At 42.3% G+C, this 22,211-nt stretch overlaps 1 protein-coding gene across 3 annotated transcripts in view; it reads left to right on the top strand.

Moving 5' to 3' along the window:
- The window catches only part of LOC109897873 (transducin-like enhancer protein 4), a 109,043-nt gene that overhangs the window by 79,068 nt on the left and 7,764 nt on the right, over positions 1-22,211 (top strand). For 2 of the 3 annotated variants that reach the window (XM_020492498.2, XM_020492499.2), the window contains exons 11-19: positions 6,761-6,931; positions 7,050-7,191; positions 7,532-7,683; positions 8,115-8,203; positions 8,877-9,126; positions 9,216-9,463; positions 9,760-9,907; positions 10,155-10,305; positions 10,424-10,500. In XM_020492498.2, the coding sequence (XP_020348087.1) occupies positions 6,761-6,931; positions 7,050-7,191; positions 7,532-7,683; positions 8,115-8,203; positions 8,877-9,126; positions 9,216-9,463; positions 9,760-9,907; positions 10,155-10,305; positions 10,424-10,500 (1,428 nt within the window). The remainder of the gene's footprint in view (positions 1-6,760; positions 6,932-7,049; positions 7,192-7,531; positions 7,684-8,114; positions 8,204-8,876; positions 9,127-9,215; positions 9,464-9,759; positions 9,908-10,154; positions 10,306-10,423; positions 10,501-22,211) is intronic. The other variant, XM_020492500.2, reaches the window with a different exon arrangement.

Genomic DNA, 22,211 nt, shown 5'->3' with positions numbered 1-22,211 from the left:
ATACAGACAATTCAGGATTTGTTGCAAGATACAAGTCCCCGTTTTCTCAACAATCACAGCATGCAACACCCTGTATATATTGTTTAGATTTACAGGTTTGTTTCGCTGAATTTTTAAAACACACACGTCTGATATATAAGTATATAAACAACAAATATGATACACATTCACATTAAAGGGTGGTTCAAACAAATAATGTAAAATCTTAGCCAAAGTTATTTCTAGTTCTTCAGAATCCTCAACAAGCCTTGATACCATATGTGACCATTGTAAACTCTCGCCCGTATGTCGGACATGTTTCATGATTTGCTCCATTTTTAACACACGCTCTACAATAACCCCTGTATTGTGGGTTGTGTAGAACTTTACATTGTTCACTTTATTTTCAATAATCTGATGCATAACATTTGTAAGGTCTCTCAAAAGAAAAAATGTATTTATTCGCTCAAACATCGTAGACACATAGTTACCCATAGCTCTAAATAAACAAAATGTCACTCGGTCTCTTGGGATTTATTGAGCCAGAAAAGCATCACATCAGCCATCACAGCTTCCCTGTATTTGTTGTCGTCCACCAGGGTGTGTCGGATTTCTTTGAGTTTCTCATGGATGAAGAGGGCCTCCTTCAGTTCATGTAGGAAGGCTTCGGTTACCCCGTAAACTCTAGGGATAGACGGCGCAATACCCATAGACTCCAGGGCGATGACCAGCGCTGGTATAAAACGGCAGGACCACAGTCTTTTCACCAGCTCCTCAAAATGATTGAAAAAGTAGTATCTAGGAGGGTCGTAGAGGCAAGGATGACGACGCTGGCTGGGATGATTGATCTCACAGCCGATGCATTTTTCTCGTATATATTCGCCAATCACCACGTTTAAAAGTGTAGCTACAGAGGCCTTGATTGTATCCACAAAAACAGTACTGGCCACCCCATCAAACACATCCTCAGGCTGGGTAAATGTCGGTGGTGTCACGGGTCTTGCCAGGGGTGCGTAGAGTGTAGGGCTTCGTGGCATAGAGTCTTTAGTGTCGGGCCCCCATGACGTAGTGGCTTCCTCGTAGATGGTCTGGAGATCCATGGTGTATGCTGAAATGAAGAACTGTCTGCTTTTTTTTCTTTTTATTGTAGAACAAGGCCCTTGGGTATCTGGGGGGGCGGGGTTAAAGCATCCGCTTACTTAGTTTTCTTCTGACGCTGTATCTTCTTGAGGCTCTTTTGCATCGTAATCTTTACGATTCGTATATATTATGCACTTCTTTAAATGAACAAGGCTCTGACGCTGTTGGCTCTGTACAAAGAGAGCATCCAACGGTTGCAACATTTTCAATTCCAGTACATCCCAACTGTTAAAAGGAATAAGCAGACGCAGTCGGGTATCCCCAGTCAGGCCACCACCCCTAAGTTTGTGGTTTCGGATTGCCTCGGTGCCGATATAGAACTCCACGCTGCCGCACGGTCGGCCATTCTTTCTTTGTATTTTCACCCTGTGAAATATTTGTCCTGAGGAGTCCGGGGTACCTTCCCAACGGGTCTCGTGGCCCGTGAACACACTATACCCCTTGGTGATAAGGCTCAGTTCAGGACACACAACCTTGCGAAAAACCGACCAGTCTTCAACACCATATTCCAAGCCTACAGTCTGGTCTGTATATTCTTCTCCTTCATCTACCGTATAGAGGGTCACTCTACAGGCCAGGTAATCAAACCGATACCCCCACTGCTGGCCATTAGACATCAGCACTTGATCTGTCAGAGCATGTGCTGGCGGTATTTGGGTTCTATACACATTTAAAAAACGTTTTTTTGGCGCATCATATATTGCTGGTTGATACTTTGCCCTTTCTCTATGGGCAACCCGAAGGCCTGTTTCAGTTGTTACAGTCATCACTGCTTTGGTACCGATCCCAAATTCCATGGTTATTCTTAAGATCTTGTGCACTCTTAAACAGGTATTGTTCAGCGGCTTTATAAGGGGCCTTAACCAACCCAAACCGTGAGAAACAGTAACAGGTTGACCTGACACATGGTCACTTACTCAACCCAGGGCATGCACCCTTCTACATGACATAGGGTCATAAATCATTACATAGGGTCATAAATCAGGCTTGGGTCATCAATCATTAACGGCCTGTCAAAGGGACCCTTACTCACCCCATAGCCCCCACCTAACCAGGCTTGTCTATCAGGCTTGGGTCATCAATCATTAACGGCCTGTCAAAGGGACCCTTACTCACCCCATAGCCCCCACCTAACCAGGCTTGCCTGACCAGAAGACATGCACACGTCATCACTACATAGGGTTCACATAGAGTTCACATAGGGTCATCAATCAAAATATTGACCCGTGACATCTACTCTATTCTCTCTCGTAGATATTATAGGCAATATCTGCTCTGATCATTCAAAATCACAATAAGCAACAGACAAGGTGATCTGATTTCTCCTTTGTTATTTGTTTACCAATTTCCCTGATCACTTCATCTCATTATACGTGGACAATATTTTACTATATCTAGACATTGTATCTCAATCACTCCCAAATGCATTGAAAATCATAGATAAATTCAGCTTCATCTCAAGTTATTAAATTAATCGACCCAAATCTGCCTTACTTCCTCTCAAGACCCAGACGGAGGACTCCATCTCTGCTTTTGGAATCCCAATAATTTCCCATTTTAAATATTTGGGTGTAATAGATTTTCTTCCTTATATAAAACCATTGCTAGAAACTTAAACAGAATGTTCAAATCAATTCAATCCGAGTAGATGGACTAACATCCATGTTGCTTTAACCAGCAGAATATGTATTGTCAAAATGAAAAATGGCCATGGCTGGATTTTTGTAATTCAATTCTTCCCATGTCTCCCCCTTCTGGCTTTTGGGATAAAACCCATAGTGGGATTTAAAAAATGAATAAGGCAATGTATGTGATCCCAGATTAAATTAAGAGGGAAAGAAGTAGGAGGACTATCTCTACCAAAGTTGAAATTGTATTTCCAGGCACTAGCATTTTGCCCCATCCTAAATTAGTTTAGACATTATTCTTACGTTCCCTGACTGAGTATATAGAGAAAAATTGTGTCTCCTATTGCCTTGGAAGAGGTGGTCTTCACTGATATACCTCTTAACCCTTCTCCTACAATTTCCGTGGCTCCGCGGAAATCAAATAACATAAAACAAAAATCGCCATCAAAATCCGTCTGTTTAAACAATGTAAACTACGCTTTGGTCCTACTATTGCTCACACAATCTCTATTTTGCACGACATTTTAAAACAATGTAACTTGATATCAAAATGGCATGCCCATACTCCAATATTTCACAATAATACCTTGCAATATGGAGGGTGGCCTTTTGCATCGACCCAATGGTTCAAATGTGTAATCTGTACCCTTGTTGATATCATGGATAGTAATGGTTTGAAAACATTCCAAGATTGAAATACACATAAACATTAACAGGAAACTTCTTTTTTTCTATATTTACAACTTAGGTCAGCAATGCTGTCCTATGGAGTCCCTTGGGAAACCCAAATACCGAACCATCCAATTATGTGAAATATAAATAAATTATCTGGGCTCCCAAAAGGACTGATGTCTATAAACAACTTTTGGAAAGCTCATATTCTGGGCAAGCCATTAAAAAGTATGGGTTAGATCTAAGTGAATCTGAACAACCCTTTATTGGAACAGAATATGGAAACGTGACCATGGCATCCAGTAATCTGAACCATCAATTTATAAACTAAGTTTGTTCACAGAATGTATTTACCAAGGAAATATTTTACGACGAAATTGGCCCCAACTCACTGTTCACTGTGTCCCCTAAATCAGGTAGGCACTGCAGTTAAATGCTTCTGGGACAAAGTTACAAAATTCCTTTCAAAGTACATTAATGTAAATATTCAATGCTTTGCATGTACGGTGCATTTGGAAAGTATTCAGACCTCTTAATTTTTTCCACATTTTGTTACGTTACAGCCTTATTCTAAAATGGATTAAATTGTTATTTCTCCTGATCAGTTTACACAAAATACCCCATAATGACAAAGAAAAAGCACATTTGACTTGTCCCAAAGTCACTCCTGTGTTGTCTTGGCTGTGTGCTTAGGGTCATTGTTCTGTTGAAAGGTGAACCTTCACCCAATTCTGAGGTCCTGGGCGCTCTGGAGCAGGTTTTCATCAAGGATCTCTCTGTACTTTGCTCCGTTCATCTGACTAGTGTCCCATTCTCTGCCGCTGAAAAACATCCCCACAGCAGGATGCTGCCATCACCATACTTTAACGTAGGGATGGTGCCAGGTTTCCTCCAGACGTGACGCTTGTCATTCAGGCCAAAGAGTTCAATCTTGGTTTCATCAGACCAGAGAATCTTGTTTCTCATGGTCTGAGAGTCCTTTAGGTGCATTTTGGCAAACTCCAAGCGGGCTGTCATATGCCTTTAACTGAGGAGTGGCTTCCATCTGGCCACTCTACCATAAAGGCCTGATTGGTGGAGTGCTGCAGAGATGGTTGTCCTTCTGGAAGGTTATCCCATCTCCACAGAGGAACTCTGGAGCTCTGTCAGAGTGACCATCGGCTTCTTGGTCACTTCCCTGACCAAGTGCCTTCTCCCCCGAATGCTCAGTTTGGCAAGACAGCCAGCTCTTGAAAGTCTTGGTGGAGGTCACTGTGTTCTTGGGAACCTTCAAGGCAGCAGAAATGTTTTGGTACCCTTCCCGAGATCATTACCTCGACACAATCCTGTCTCGGAGCTCTACGGACAATTCCTTTGACCTCATTGCTTGGTTTTTGCTCTGACATGCACTGTCAACTGTGGGACCTTATATAGACAGATGTGTGCCTTTCTAAATCATGTCCAATCAATTGAATTTACCACAGATGGACTCCATTCAAGTTGTAGAAACATCTCAAGGATGATCAATGGAAACAGGATGCACCTGGGCTCAATTGAGTCTCATAGCAAAGGGTCTGAATACTTATGTAAATAAGGTATTTATTTTTCATACATTTGCAAACATTTCTAAAAAGCTGTTTTTGCTTTGTCATTATGGGGTATTGTGTGTAGATGAATGAGGAAAACAATGAATTGAATCCCTTTCAGAAGAAGGCTGTAACGTAACAAAATGTGGAAAAGGGGATTGGGTCTGAATACTTTCCGAATGCACTGTACTGTTACTTAACGATGATAGTTTCTTGAATCTCCTAATTAATCAGAGACAATTACTGCTGGCAGGCAGCACTGCTGCAAAACAGATGTTGGCTATTAGATGGAAATCACCTCACTCTCTCTCAATTCAACAGTGGATACAGTTACCACTAGAAGTTCAATCATTAGAATTATCCACAGCGAGATGTTGGGCGTGGAGACTCATTTTTGTTTTTATTTTCCTTTGCAAACCAGGGTTTATTGTTACTTTTTGATTCTATGATATGATCAAAATGATCAATACTTTATATTTCTGTACCTTTTTTGGGATGTTTTTTTCTTTTTGAGCATTAGCCAACAGGAAAATGCAAACAGAGTATGAGATTGTATGAGTTTGTGTAGTGTACCTGTAGCCCTCCCCAAGGAAAAAATGATCAAATAAACATTTTGTCCAATCACAAAAAAAAGAACATTTTTTCTATCTTCTAAAAAGACCTAATCTTTTGTGACAACTGATGCATCCTCTCTCCTTCAGTGTAAGTGAAAGTGTTGAGTCATTGATCAGTTTGCATGCTGTACAACCCCAGGCAGTATCAGTAGCCTAGTCAAACTGTGTACTGTGCCCAGCTTTGCGTGCTGACAAACACAAAGTAGACTGCCTGTTCCTGATCTTGCAAATCTGTGTGGCACCTTCAGCATTCAAATACTAAAATGGCTTGCGTGTTGTTAGGTTTTATTAGTTGAGTGACAACCTATGTCATTGGCTAGGTTATTGACATCTATGCGCTGCTACCGGAGACACAACTGTCATCTGGCTATAGCCTACCTGCTAAGTCTTACAATATAATTGATTGTTCAGGTTTACCATCAGCAATAGTTTTGGTAGTTTTGCTTTAAACAATCAGTGTATATGGTCATTTTTAAATGTAGAGGGTAAAATGTATAATTTCACAATGAGGACACCAATCACTCTGAATGATGAGGAGCTGCTGTTCTCTCCTTTCCTAGTGAGTAAAGTCTCTCCCTGTTGAACACAGCTCTGGAACACACACTCAGACACCCCTCCTCTCATCAGATAGCAGCAGTGTGTTTCCTTTATTTATGCCCTCAGAATATTTTAAATTGTTTAAATAATTAATACAGTGTACCGAAATATATGTTTTATCCAAGCTTTCTGCATTTGGTACTGCGCAGCACAATGCACAAAAGCGGGAAAGTCTCTTGTGTGATTTTTGCATATAGAACAATTTGAGAATTTGACAGATGTTCTTATTGAGTGTGTGAGAGGGGATGTCTCTGGTGATTGTTGTGGTACAGTCTGTGGATGTGTGTTCTGCTCAGACACAGCTACAGGAGATGTGCTGACTGCAGCACACTGGGAGAAGATGGGAATGGTTTTATTGGGGTGGCTGTGGCAGAGAGGTAGACAGTTTGCTGGGTTTGATTTACAGTACCGTACAGGCCTCATACACACTTGTGCTTAAATCCATACGGACACTATAGTGATCTATAATGTCTATAATCTTACAGTTTTAGAGATTTTTGACAGCTAATGTGAAGCTACGGTCTTGTGTAGTTTTGTGGAGTCCCTTATCGGTCTATGTACACAGGAACCCACGTCTCCCGCGGGCAGCCCCCCTCACTCCCCCCACGGGAACGGTCTGGACCGGGCCCCTACCCTGAGGAAGGAGTTACCAGGGTCCCCCAGGAGCCCCGGAGAGGTCCCGTCCTCCCCCCTACCATGCAGCCCCACACCGGGCAAGGCCAAGGACCCAGCACAGGTATTATACATTCGTTGTCAAGCATTAACATTGTGCCCAACATCAACAAATGAGAGAACTATCCCTTACGTATCTGTATGAAGGTGTATCATGACTGTATCTCGTTACCTCTCTTTAGGTGGAGAAGTCTGGGTCTTCGTTGTCTAAGTCGAGCACCCCGTCCCCGTCTCACCATGAGGCTCTTACCCCCGGCCCCGCCGGCCCCAGTACGTCCTGCCTCCGCCTGGTCAGCAGGGCTGCCTCCTCCGCTGACCCCCTGGGTGAGTCACACACCTGTCTGTCTTGTCTGTCTTTCATACCTTCTGTCTGTGCCCCTGTTATTATACCCCTGCTATACCATCCTATTAATCTATTGTGATCATATAGCCATGTAATACCATAATTCTACTTTTAATCTGCTCATAATACCATTATAACTCACCACTACTCCCTACTGTGATGATGTGCTCCTGTGGTACAGTTGATCAGCTAAAAGCAATAAAGACGGGTTATAGTATAAGATATCACCAACACAACTCTCCGTAGACCCCATCTATCTGACCTCTCTGGTCCTCAGTGATGGATGTTCTCATCCACCCTCTCTTCACCCCCCTCCCCTAGCTCTCCGCAGTCCTCTGTCTGTGCCCTCCAGTTTGTACCCGGCTCAATTTGGGGGGGGGTCCCACGCAGGCGTCAATGGGGAGCTAGCCAGTCCCGGGGGCTTCTCGCCCCAGATCAGCGCTGCCACCAGCGCCTACACCCGCAGCCCCTTGGTGAGTTCTTTAGCACACCTTACTCACCTCTCTGTTTAAAACAGGTGTCCACAACTCCAGACCTCAAGGGCTGCATTGTCTATCATCTTTGTCTCTTCCTGGCACTTAATTGATCAATTATGTCCCAAATTGGCCAGTTAGTGCACCCACCTGGTTGCCCGGGTGTGAATCAATTACTAATTATAAGGAAACAAATCAAGTCTAAACACTGTGGCCCTGAAGCATGAAAGATATGCATCACTGGTTTAAAACAAAACAGCCTTATTCTGTTTTGGCAATGTTTTCTGTGGTAGTAACTGGTTTGAAAGCCTATGTTGGATGAATTGTCAAGATTTCACTGAATTTGATTGAGATTTTTACTGAGATTGAACTGTTACAACACCGGATTATTATTTTAGTAATCCTCCTCATGTCTTTGGTCCTCCTCCTAGGCTCTCCAGGTGGCATATGAATCTCGGTCCCACCTCAGAGCCCCGGGGCTGTCCTCCTCACTGCCTGGTGGATCCTCTGGGGGAAAACCGTATGTCGCTCCTCTCCTCCATCCAAACATAGAGAACTGTTGTTGTTGTTGTTTTAGCTGGGGCAAGCAGCAAGCTCTCCCAATTTAGATATAAAATTACACAACAACCTTGGCGTCGCTATGCTATTGATTGTAGGGCTGGGACGATACCAGTATCGCAATATTTTGTTTTCATGTCAAAAATGAAAATAGGAAGCAAACCAAACTCTTTGGTCCTTTAAAAACCTGCTATGTAAAATATTGTGTGTTATAGCTTGGAAAATAAATAAATGTGACTTTTGATGACAACATATTGATGTTTGTTTCCATCATTAGGTCTGTTTCCTAAAGAAGTTCAATCCACGTTGTGTTTTGTTCCCTTGCCCATGATACTAACGTTCTCAATACTGGTATTGTCCCGGCCCTAACTGATTGGCCATTGGAAATAGCACTCTTACTCTGGCCCCTGTAATACAATCTTCCCTTTTGCATTCTGCCAACGGCTATTGTGTAAAAACAATTAGCAATGTTTGGGTGAATATTTCTCAATTGCCATTCCCATTGCAGTGTTGACAGTTTTCAATGCTTTTGCATGACTGTTTGTAATAATATACAGATTTCTATTTCAGTGGATGGCACTCGTTCCATTTTCTCCTACTTCCCTCCCTCTGTTTACCTCCTCTCTCTCACCCAGTGCCTACTCTTTCCATGTAAGTGCGGATGGACAGATGCAGCCGGTGCCTTTCCCTCCAGACGCCCTGCTGGGCCCGGGCATCCCGCGGCACGCCCGGCAGATCCACACTCTGAACCATGGAGAGGTGGTGTGTGCCGTTACCATCAGCACCTCCACACGCCACGTCTACACCGGCGGCAAGGGGTGTGTCAAGGTGTGGGACATCAGCCAGCCTGGCAGCAAGAGTGCCATGGCCCAGCTCGACTGTCTGGTGAGTGGACACAAACTTTAAAAGGCTTAACCAATCATATTGATTGTTTTAGCTGTTCAATACATATGTTCTCTCTTTCCACCAATCAGAACAGGGATAACTACATCCGCTCATGTAAGATTCTCCCTGATGGGCGGACACTCATCGTTGGGGGCGAGGCTAGCACACTGTCAATCTGGGACTTGGCCACACCCACTCCCCGCATCAAGGCGGAGTTGACGTCTTCTGCCCCGGCCTGCTACGCTCTGGCCATTTCCCCCGACAACAAGGTCTGCTTCTCCTGCTGCAGCGACGGAAACATTGTAGTCTGGGACCTGCACAACCAGACCCTGGTTAGGTAAGGAGAGGAGAGGAGAAGGGGGTAAAGAGGAGAGGGGGATAAATAGGAGGTTAGGAGGGGTAGAGAGGTGGGGGGGGGACATCAGGGTCTGGGACCTGCACAGCCAGGGCAGCAGAAGAGAGGAGGGTAGAGGGGGAGGAGAGTGCATAAGAGCAGAGTGAGAGGGTAGGGCAGGAGAGTGGAGAGGAGGGGAGAAGGGTAGAGGGGAAGAGAGCAGGGCAGTGGGCTAGATGACTATGGATCACATCTGAATGGCTCTGGGTTGATGTTGATTGTATCTCTGTGCTCCCCAGGCAGTTCCAGGGCCACACTGACGGGGCCAGCTGTATTGACATCTCCAACGATGGGACCAAACTGTGGACGGGGGGGCTGGACAACACAGTACGCTGCTGGGACCTGAGAGAGGGACGACAGCTGCAGCAGCACGACTTCACCTCACAGGTACTGATGAATCACCTGAGACGTTGTGACTAGCTAATGCTAGGTATGACCAACTCAGGACTGTCTTTCTGAGAATACTTTACCTTAATATGAGTGTACCTATCAGCCTCTATTTCAGACCAGTCACTCTGCTCCTCTCTGTTGTATCATATCTCCATGATGATGCAGATGATAATCTTTGTCAGATGAGCTCCGTTCAGTCGTGTAATGAGCTTTTCTCTCTCTCTCATCCTCTCCCTCCCTCCAGATCTTTTCTTTGGGCTACTGTCCTACAGGAGAGTGGCTGGCAGTGGGCATGGAGAGCAGTAATGTAGAAGTGCTGCATGTCTCCAAACCAGACAAGTACCAGCTTCACCTCCATGAGAGCTGTGTGCTCTCCCTCAAGTTTGCCTCCTGTGGTACGTACAAGCTCAGAACTCTGACTGACACTCTCCTAACTTGCATAATTATGCTAATGAGATGTATAGTGGTTGGATACATCAGCTAACTCTGAAGTATAACGTGTGTGTGTTTCAGGCAAGTGGTTTGTGAGCACAGGGAAGGACAATCTGCTGAATGCATGGAGGACACCATATGGAGCCAGTATTTTCCAGGTGAGAGAGAGAGGCAGGATAGCCCTCTGGCTAATACTCATATGGTATTGCACCGTCAGTGAACCCAACACTAACCCTATCCCACCCCAACACAATTTATTTTCCCTATCCCACGACCAACACAAATCCATAGCCCAATCTTCTAATATTCTCCTGTTCCCATCAGTGTGTGTGTGAGTGAGAGCACTGGCATAGCACAACCCCCCGCAGCCCCTGGGGTGTTGGGGGCCCCCTGGTTTTCCATCAGCCCCGTGGCAAAATGTGTAGAATTTCAGGAAATTGGCTATAGAACAGCAACATTCACTCTCTGCCCCATGGCAAAAGGTATAGAATAGCATGAGATTAGCTATAGAACTGCAAATTCTCTCTCTGGCAAAATTAAATGTGTAGAATTGCAGGAAGTTAGCTTCTTCCCACTGAGAGTGGGACAGAGGTTGAAAGACAAGTTGTTTATCACAGATATGATTCAAGGTGACTTTCTGGGCTTTATCAGACAGAACAGACTGCATCACACACACACTTTAGGCTTTATCTATGCGGTATGTATGAGTGTGATGAGCTACAGGAAGACCATTTAAAGGGGAGGTATTGTGTTGTGTGTGGGAGGGAGGGAGGCAGTATGGCTGTCATTGCTGTTTGCTAGTCTAGTGCAGGGAGGGAGGAATCTGCAGCCTTGGCTGGTGTCTCCTTAGAGCTCTGATGAGCACAGATGCTATCTTTATTATCCAAATGCCCCTCAGTTCCCTCTACATGACGTCTCACAATCTCCCTCTCTATCTCTGTGTCTCTCTCACACTATGATACCCTTTTCAGACATATGGAATGTGGCACCTTGAAAGCACCTCTGCTACGGCATGTTTGTTTGTCTGTAAGGGTACAAATACAACAGCTTTTGAAATGCTGACACGGAACCTTCTCTGGAAATTCGAAGCTCCACTAAAATGTCTTTACTTGTCTATAAAGGAAAGCCACTTCTAAAGTGGGACAAACATCAATCATTAGGCGAAATGTAAATAATAATCTTGAGATGCCTGCTCGTAACCTGTCTGCCTGCGCGCAGACCACTCTCCTAAATGTTTTTGTTAAAATTCATTAAATACTGTGACTTTTAGTAGAAAGAAAACACATCTAGCTTCCCCTCCATAAAAAAAACAGCATAAAAACAAATCAGCAATCAGGAACGTTTATTGTCGTCAGGGAAACAATACAGAACATTCTATGCCGGAGCAGAATTCTACTGTCTGAAAAGGTACAGATGCTTCTGATGGTGCACTTTTTAAATTGTCTTAAAAGGTTATCAGTTGTTGCTATCGAAACATTACTGTAGTGGCGTTCTGTCTATAAAGGGTATTATTCTGCTACTTCCTCTCTTGCTTTCTTTCTCTTGCTCGCTTTTACTCCCAATTCATCTCACTCTCGCTCTTTCATGTACATACACAAACCCCCCTTTCTCCTCCCTCCAATTGCTCTCACTCAACACTACCTCATCCCTTGTACCGATCCATCCTCTCTCCCTCCTCCCCGTCTCTCTGTAGTGTGAGCGTGTCTGTCAGTCAACATGGCCTCTCTCACCAATGGCCTGCTGATTGACAGCCCTGGTGATATGAACCTGTCATGTGGAGGAGAGAGGGGATGCAAGGAGGAGGATGAGATTGAAAGAGGGGGAGAGTGGAGGGAGAGAAGTGGAGGGGGAGAAGTGGGAGGAGGTAGAGGTTTAAAGGATGGATGGATTGAGAGAGGAGCCGTGCTAGTAGGGAGCCATCTGGGGATAGGATCATAGGTCTGATGCAGACAGAGACGGATCCTGGTGGAGACAGAATAGAGGTACAGTAGTAGGGATTGTTTATTCAGTTATTGTAGAGAAAGTCCATGTGATTAGTGATGCTGAGAGCACAGCTGAACCACGTAGGGTTAAAAGGATAATCCACCCCCAGAAGTGAAACATGAAACTCCTGTCAGTTTGAGGATAGTGTATGTTCTATGAGTGTGTAAAATAACTATTTTCACCATGATTTAACTTCTAAGTGGTCCGTCTATGAAATCATGAAATCGTGTAGGAACTTGTCAAACCTATAAGGTTCTAATCACTGGAGATAGGGGATAAGACAATATCACATTTCATAACACTTTTAAAAAATGTATGCGCTCACTACTGTAAGTTGCTCTGGATAAGAGTGTCCGCTAAATGACTAAAATGTAAATATAAAACAGTTACCTGCACTCCAGATCGCCAAATCAGCCAATAGATGGTATGGGCATACTTGTCTAGAACAGGGGTTCTCAAAGTGGGGTCCGCAGAGGTACTGCAGGGGGTCCGCGGCCAGATCTCAAAATATATAATTTTTTTAATATGTTTTTTAAATATTTTATTATACATTGCATTTTTTTATGAATATTACTAACAGATTAAACTACTTTTGGCCAAGGGATCTGTGGAATATGTTTTTAAAGTGTGTAATAATTAGAGGTCGACCGATTAATCGGAATGGCCAATTAATTAGGGTCAATTTCAAGTTGTTTTCATAACAATCAGAAATCTGTATTTTTGGACACCGATTTGGCCGATTTTTTTTTACACCTTTATTTAAATCTTTATTTAACTAGGCAAGTCAGTTAAGAACACATTCTTATTTTCAATGACGGCCTAGGAATGGTGGGTGCCTCGTTCAGGGGCAGAACGACGATTTTTACTTTGTCAGCTCGGGGGATTCAATCTTGCAACCTTACAGTTAACTAGTCCAACGCTCTAACCACCTGATTACATTGCACTCCACGAGGAGCCTGCCTGTTATGCGAATGCAGTAAGCCAAGGTAAGTTTCTAGCTAGCATTAAACTTATCTTATAAAAAACAATCAATCATAATCACTAGTTAACAACACATGGTTGATGATATTACTAGTTTATCTAGCGTGTCCTACATTGCATATAATTGATGCGGTGCGTATCGCTGCTCCAATGTGTACCTAACCATAAACATCAATGCCTTTCTTAAAATCAATACACCTGCATATTTAGCTAAAAGAAATCCAGGTTAGCAGGCAATTTTAACCAGGTGAAATTGTGTCACTTCTCTTGCATTCATTGCACGCAGAGACAGTGTATAGGCAGTTTGGGCCACCTAATTTGTCAGAATTTTACATAATTATGACATACCATTGAAGGTTGTGCAATGTAACAGGAATATTTAGACTTATGGATGCCACCCGTTAGATAAAATACGGAACGGTTCCGCATTTCACTGAAAGAATAAACATCTTTTTGAGATTGAGATGATAGTTTCCAGATTCAACCATATTAATGACCTACGGCTTGTGTTTCTGTGTGTTATTATGTTATAATTAAGTCTATGATTTGATAGTGCAGTCTGACTGAACGTTGGTAGGCACCAGCAGCCTTGTAAGCATTCATTCAAACAGCACTTTCTGCATTTTGCCAGCAGCTCTTCGCTGTGCTTCAAGCATTGCGCTGTTTATGACTTCAAGCCTATCAACTCCCGAGATTAGGCTGGTGTAACCGATGTGAAATGGCTAGCTAGTTAGCGGGGTGCGCGCTAATAATGTTTCAAACGTCACTCGCTCTGAGACTTGTAGTCGTTGTTCCCCTTGCTCTGCATGGTTAATGCTGCTTCGAGGGTGGCTGTTGTCGTTGTGTTCCTGGTTCGAGCCCAGGTAGGGGCGAGGAGAGGGACGGAAGCTATACTGTTACACTGGCAATACTAAAGTACCTATAAGAACATCCAATAGTCAAAGGTTAATGAAATACAAATGGTATAGAGGGAAATAGTCCTATAATTCCTATAATAACGACAACCTAAAACTTACCTGGGAATATTGAAGACTCATATTAAAAGGAACCACCAGCTTTCATATATGTTCTCATGTTCTGAGCAAGGAACTTAAACTTGAGCTTTTTTACATGGCACATATTGCACTTTTACTTTCTTTGTTTTTGCATTATTTACACCAAATTGAACATGTTTCATTATTTATTTGAGGCTAAATTGATTTTATTGATGTATTATATTAAGTTAAAATAAGTGTTCATTCACTATTGTTGTAATTGTCATTATTACAAAGAAATTTCAAAAACGCCCGATTAATCGGTATCGGCTTTTTTTGGTCCTCCAATAATCGGTATCGATGTTGAAAAATCATAGTCGGTCAACCTCTAGTAATACAAAACAATGTAATATTATTAATCTACAATGTATGTCTTTAACCCTGGGCAACATGGGCCTGGCTCACAGGGATATGTGTATCCACAGTACTCCTAATTATCCACTTTTCAACTCAATACTATTCCCCCAATGTTTTAAAAAAATTTTTTAAACATAAATGCACTATAATTTAAGCTTTAAAACTGCAATGTTTTCTCTTTGCCTCATGGCAAAATGTGTAGAATAGCAGGAAATTAGCTTGAAAAGTGCCAAGAGGCAGGCTTTTCAAATGTTCTCTCCCCGGGCCCGAGACCTGGTTTGTCCAGCCATGGATTTCAGACGTCTGATTATGAGGGGTCCCTGATGAATTTGCTATCACAAAAGGGGTCCCCGGCCACAAAAGGCTTGAGATCCCCTTGGTCTAGAGCAGTTCCATCCGCTTATTTCGTCATGACAAAGTATATATCTCGCTTAGATGTGCTCAATCTAAACAGTGTACCAAATTATTCATATCAGTTTTTCCATCAAGTACCATTATGCAATCAGGGTTGCCATGACCATAGTTTTCTAGCAGTTGGGCTACTTGAAAACAATGTCACGGGTGAAAATGTATTGATTGCATAGTCACTTTAACTATACATTCATGTACATACTACCTAAATTGGCCTGACCAACCAGTGCTCCCACACATTGGCTAACCGGGCTATCTGCATTGTGTCCCACCACCTGCCAACCCCTCTTTTTACGCTTCTGCTAATCTCTGTTCATCATATATGCATAGTCACTTTAACGATACCTACATGTACATACTACCTCAATAAGCCTGACTAACAGGTGTCTATATATAGCCTTGCTACTCTTTTTTTCAAATGTCTTTTTACTATTGTTTTATTCTTTACCTACCTACACACACACCTTTTTTTCACACAAATGGTTAGAGCCTGTAAGTAAGCATTCGGCACATGTGACAAATAAACTTTGATTTGATGATTGTGGGTTTTTGGGCTACTTCTAAATTGCACTGCGTCAGCCATGACATTTCTCATAATAAAAAAAAAATGGTATTATTATTTTCACTGTGACAGTGTGACCTGCTGCTGCTGACTATCATGCAGTGAGGCAGGCTGTTGCTGATTGAGTGAGTGGGGGGCAGGGCCAGAGAGGTGTGTCGGCCCTCCATTTGCACGTTCCCGTGCGTCTCCGCCCTATGCACAAGTGCCCCAAAACTGGGGGAGTGAAAATTATAGAGGGTGTAGGTAGGGGCTAATTAGACACTCCGATAATCACTTTGACCGAGCCAGCAAAGTTGCAGGCTTCAGAGCGAAGTTTAATCTCATAAATCAAATCAAATGTTACTTGTCACATGCTCTGAATAAAACAGGTGTAGACCTAACAGTGAAATGCTTACTTACAAGCCCTTAACCAACAATGCAGTTAAGAAAAATAAGTGTTAAGTACATTTTTAAATAAAAATAAATGACTAAAGAGCAGCGGAAAAATAACAGTAGCAAGGCTATATACAGGGGGTACTGGTACAGAGTCAATGTGGAGGCTATATACAAGGGGTACTGGTACAGAGTCAATGTGGAGGCTATATACAGGGGATACAGGTACAGAGTCAATGTGGAGGCTATATACAGGGGATACAGGTACAGAGTCAATGTGGAGGCTATATACAGGGGGTACTGGTACAGAGTCAATGTGGAGGCTATATACAGGGGATACAGGTACAGAGTCAATGTGGAGGCTATATACAGGGGGTACTGGTACAGAGTCAATGTGGAGGCTATATACAGGGGGTACTGGTACAGAGTCAATGTGGAGGCTATATACAGGGGGTACTGGTACAGAGTCAATGTGGAGGCTATATACAGGGGATACAGGTACAGAGTCAATGTGGAGGCTATATACAGGGGATACAGGTACAGAGTCAATGTGGAGGCTATATACAGGGGGTACTGGTACAGAGTCAATGTGGAGGCTATATACAGGGGGTACTGGTACAGAGTCAATGTGGAGGCTATATACAGGGGGTACTGGTACAGAGTCAATGTGGAGGCTATATACAGGGGGTACTGGTACAGAGTCAATGTGGAGGCTATATACAGGGGGTACTGGTACAGAGTCAATGTGGAGGCTATATACAGGGGGTACTGGTACAGAGTCAATGTGGAGGCTATATACAGGGGGTACTGGTACAGAGTCAATGTGGAGGCTATATACAGGGGGTACTGGTACAGAGTCAATGTGGAGGCTATATACAGGGGGTACTGGTACAGAGTCAATGTGGAGGCTATATACAGGGGATACAGGTACAGAGTCAATGTGGAGGCTATATACAGGGGGTACTGGTACAGAGTCAATGTGGAGGCTATATACAGGGGGTACTGGTACAGAGTCAATGTGGAGGCTATATACAAGGGGTACTGGTACAGAGTCAATGTGGAGGCTATATACAGGGGGTACTGGTACAGAGTCAATGTGGAGGCTATATACAGGGGGTACTGGTACAGAGTCAATGTGGAGGCTATATACAGGGGGTACTGGTACAGAGTCAATGTGGAGGCTATATACAGGGGGTACTGGTACAAGTCAATGTGGAGGCTATATACAGGGGGTACTGGTACAAGTCAATGTGTGGGGGCACAGGTTAGTCGAGGTAATATGTACATATAGGAGTTAAAGTTAACACCTGTGCCTATATATACACTCCAAACACCGGCTTCTTTGGCATTATCACTTAAGTATGCCACGGGTGTGACAAAACCAGTTATTTGTGCTGCTCTAATTATTTTGGTAAACAGTTTATAATAGCATTGCTTCGTGCCTAAGAACAGCTCTTAGCTGTGGTATATTGGCCATATACCACACCTCCCCGGGCAGGGTAGCCTAGTGGTTAAAGCGTTGGACTAGTAACCGAATCCACGAGCTGACAAGGTACAAATCTGTCGTTCTGCCCTTGAACAGGCAGTTAACCCACTGTTCCTAGGCCGTCATTGAAAATAAGAATTTGTTCTTAACTGACTTGCCTAGTTAAATAAAGTTTCAAATTTCAAATTTAAAAAAATGGCATCATTCAAGTGTGTTTCACCCAAAATTGATGGGTTTATTGATCCCCTCCCCATTCCCTGGAAGTCACCCTCAGGCTGCATTTCAAACTCATAAATGACACACCCTCCTCCACTTACCCTCGCCTTATGCCTTTAAGGGAATCCCCGTGGCCATCTTTGTCATTGGTCCAAATGATTAGCCAAGCAAGGGAAGTTGGCAACGTAAGCCCCTCAGTCCCTGTTTTTAGTCAGCTTTGTGAGTGTACAATTATGTTCACTCCTGGCCTGAAACGCCCCATAATTCAATTCACGATGATTGTACATCCGCTAAGAAAAGTCCACCAAAACTTAAAACCAACATTAATATGGAGAAGTCAACATTCAAGCGTAAGTAAAAACAAATGTAAATAAGTTAGAAATTGTGCTACTAATGCACATGATGGCTCAAACACGTAATGATGTTTTTGTTTGGTTCGCTTTTGGAAACGTTAACTTGCGCACATAACGTTCCCCGACATCATACTTATACATTGTAATTTTAGATTACCTGATATAGTAGGATGGCTAATATTCGATGTCTGCGGATATGCGTGGTCTTCTAGCCAAGATATGAAATGCAATCATAATTGACTGTCGCGCATATAAAGCACCAACAAGCTACCGGTGGCTGAGAACACAATCGTTGCGGGCCGAACGAGTGATGAATTTCCGGACTAAGGCGGTCCATTTAAAATGAATTCCTTCCTCCCCTTGCAAGTGTAAACTCGTCAAACGTCATGGTACGTCATCAGAAGTGTCCACTTAATTTGAGGACTGAGGGGAGAGGGTGTGTCTTAAGTGTTTGGAATGCAGCCACACTCTACGGTCCAAACACTTAAAAGACACACGTACACTTACCCTCGCCTTATGCCCTTGGGAGAATCCCGTTTGCCATCTTGGGGGTGATCCAAATGATTCGCCAAGCAAGGGAACTTTGCAACGTAAGCCCCTCAATCGTCGTTTTTAGTCGGCTTTGTGAGTGTACAATTATGTTCACTCGGGGAGGTGCCAAGATGGCGGCTTGAACAGACGTTTTTTTACCGAGCTCCGTACCAAACTTCAGAAAGATTCTGAAAGAAAAAAAAGTTTACAGTCATTACTATTTTTATTTGTTCAAGATATAAGACCTTTCCTTGTGACTGGAATAATAATTGGATAATTTATTTCGGCATGTCCATGCAAAGTCATGACAAAAAAAGAAAGGAAGAAGTTAGCCGTTCTATTGCTAATCAACAAGAGAGAAACGTGCTTATAGACAACTGCCATAACTATGCTTGGCCTATGGATAATATCATGCTTTTGAATGCTGTTGAAGATGACGAATTCCCCTCTTTACCGGTTACTCCACCCTCCAAAAAACCCAACATGAACTCTGACATCGTGGCGACCCTCTCCTTACTCATCAACTCCAGGTGTGACGCCATTGAGAAAATGGTAGGCGTGAAGGCTTGAAAAAGACTGTGTAGTTTGCATGTGGTGAAATCAAGGATGTGAAAACGAGAGTGGCAAAAGTTGAAAAAAGGGTGGAAAGGGTGGAAAAGAATAACAATGTCTACAATAGACTGATCTGGAACAATACACAAGAAGATGGAACCTGAGACACTACGGCTTGCCAGAAGTGGAGAATGAAGATGTGTGAGAAGAGGCTATCCACATCTGCCAAGAAGTTTTGCCTGCAGAGAAGAACAGAGTTGGTGATACCATCGAAGTTGTGCATCGCCTCGGCAAGAAGCAACAGCAAAACGATTCAAGACCAAGGGGTATTATCATCCTCTTCACTGCCAGATTCTAGAGGGATGCTGTCTGGAAAGCTGCTAGGAAGAACGCCTTCCTTCAGAGCCATGGTATGCGTTTCGCCGCGCATCTCAGCCCAGAGGACATAGAAAGAAGGAACAAGTTGTGGCCAACGGTCAAGATAGTACGAAATGAGGGAAAGGCTGCTTACTTCGTTGGAGGACGAGGCTTCATCAACGGTTCAGAAATCCATATTCCTCCCTAAAATCTCACCAGAAGGAACAGGTTGATGGTTTCAGCCATGGTATTCTCATTTTCCTTATGTTGTTTACCTAACAAGCATCAGGTGACTATTTTTCAGGAATACATAGGTATTTCAATTAATTAGTTTGTTCTTGTATGACCAGAAGACCTATTTTGTTTACAAACTTACGAAGAAGATTAAAAGCTGTATTTATTTTTCATATATACAGTAACTAAGATAATGTTTTAAAGGGCATACCGGTCTGCTCTGACTTTACACGGTTATTGCTCTATTTAGTTATTAATACTTATTTCCAAAAAAGGTCTCAGGAACGTTTATATGTAAAACTTTTTTTATTTTATGATCAGCTTTCATATGCACTTAAAATAGTAGGTACCCTTTTATTTAAATTATTATTTGTTATTTTATTTCTCAGAATAGTTCCTGATTACACTAAAGAGGGTTTTTAGTCTATTACTACAAGAACCTTTGGTTTGGTCTCGAACATAATTTCAGTTGAGTTGAATTTCAAAGCCAGATAACGTCTAGCTTCAAAGGTTATGGAATAAGCTATTTTCACTTTAAATTGACTTAAATGGTGCAGATCTCGGTTCCTTATCGTTTACTTTCACTGATCCTACGTCTGACTCATCCTACTACAGTTTATACTTTTTTATAATCTTTGTTGTTTTGTCTTTGTCTATAGTTTCTCTTAGTGCTAGGGGGTTACGAAACAGTGAAGCGCAAGGCCTTATTTCTATTTGCTAAACCATTTCGAACAGATTTTTGCTTTTTTCAAGAGTCTCACTCAATTTCGGCTGATGCCAACTTCTGGAGGTCACAGTGGGGCAATGATATTTGGCTTTCCCATGGATCTGAACGCTCCGCCGGTGTCACTACAATGAAAAATACCTTTGGTAATATTCTACACTCGGAATGTGACCCCTTTGGTCACTTTATTTGTCTTGTGATCCGTTACAATGACATTACGCTCATTACTGTAAACTTCTACCTGTTCTTCTCTATGGGTACAACACCAAACATGAGAATGATGAATTACTTGAATCTATAGAGAAACATAACCAATAAAGTATATCTAAATTTCCCAATTCGTTATTATTGATAGGAGGGGACTTTAACATTACTATAGATAATTCAACTGATATATGGCCCCTGGGTAGGCCAACCAATCAGAATTTGGGTTTAATACTTTTCATGGAAAAGTTTGATCTTACTGATATATGGAGAGAGAGGTTTCCGGCCGACAGATCATTCACTTGGAGTAACAAAACAGGTTCCAGACAATCCAGAATAGATTTTTGGCTTATATCCAAATGTATTGATAGTGAGTGTGTTACTAGAAATATTTGTACTACTCCCCTCACAGACCATAGGGCCATAGGGCCATTTACATAGGGCCATTTACAATATTTGCCCCTGATATTAACCTTGGTAGAGCATCCTATTGGAAGCTAAATAGCTCATTATTAAATAATGATATAGTTAAATTTGAGGTTAAAGATCTGCTCTCACACTTTTGGGAAAGGGCTTGTGAAGAAAAATCTTATTGCAAGAACTGGGAGCTCTTTAAATTTGAGGTGTCCAAATACCTTACAAAATATGGTAGTAATCTTGCTAAGACCAGAAGAGCTGAGGAGGAAAAGGTGATCATTAAGATAACATCCCTTTCTCAGAAGTCCCCAGCTGACCTCTTGGGGGAAGACAAGATGGAACTAATTGAGTTACAAAATAAACTGGATAATATATAAATTAAAAGCAGAAGGAGCCTTTATTAGATCTAGGAAAAAATGGATTGAGGAGGGAGAACAGAATTCATCCTATTTCTTTAGACTTGAGAAATTCCACTCTAAAAATAACACTATCCATAAGTTAAACATTGATGGTGTTATTACAGATGACCAAAAATTATTCGCTAAATACTGTAGCAATTTTTACAGAAAATTGTATAGCTCTACGTACTGTCAGTAATCTACAAATATGTTCACTCTATCAGTGATATAGAATCTAAACAGTGTGATGAACCCATCAAAGTTGAAGAGATTATAGTCTATCAAACATCTAAACAGCAATAAATCACCAGGTAATTCTACAAATTATTTTCTGAACAAGTAGCTCCCTTCCTATTTGAAGTCTTTTTAGAGAGTATTAAAAACAATGTTCTCCCTCCTACAATAAGTCGGGGGTTAATAACACTGATACCTAAGCCTAAAAAAGAAGTGCTGCTCATCGATAACTGGCGTCCAATTTGCCTTCTTAATAATGACTATAAGATATTAGCCTTACTACTAGCAAAAATAATTAAAGAAGTCCTGGATGCAATCATTGATGAAACACAGTCTGGCTTTATGAGGAACAGACATATTTCTAAAAATGTCAGACTAGTATTAAACATACTTGACTACTCAGACCTAATAACTGAGGATAGTTTCATATTATTTTTTAGATTTTTATAAAGCATTTGACACA

This window comes from Oncorhynchus kisutch, linkage group LG10, assembly GCF_002021735.2.
Source record: "Oncorhynchus kisutch isolate 150728-3 linkage group LG10, Okis_V2, whole genome shotgun sequence".
Classification (NCBI taxonomy): Eukaryota; Metazoa; Chordata; class Actinopteri; order Salmoniformes; family Salmonidae; genus Oncorhynchus; species Oncorhynchus kisutch.
The sequence above is the reverse complement of the archived record's forward strand: the minus strand, read 5'-3'. Positions and strand labels throughout refer to the sequence as shown.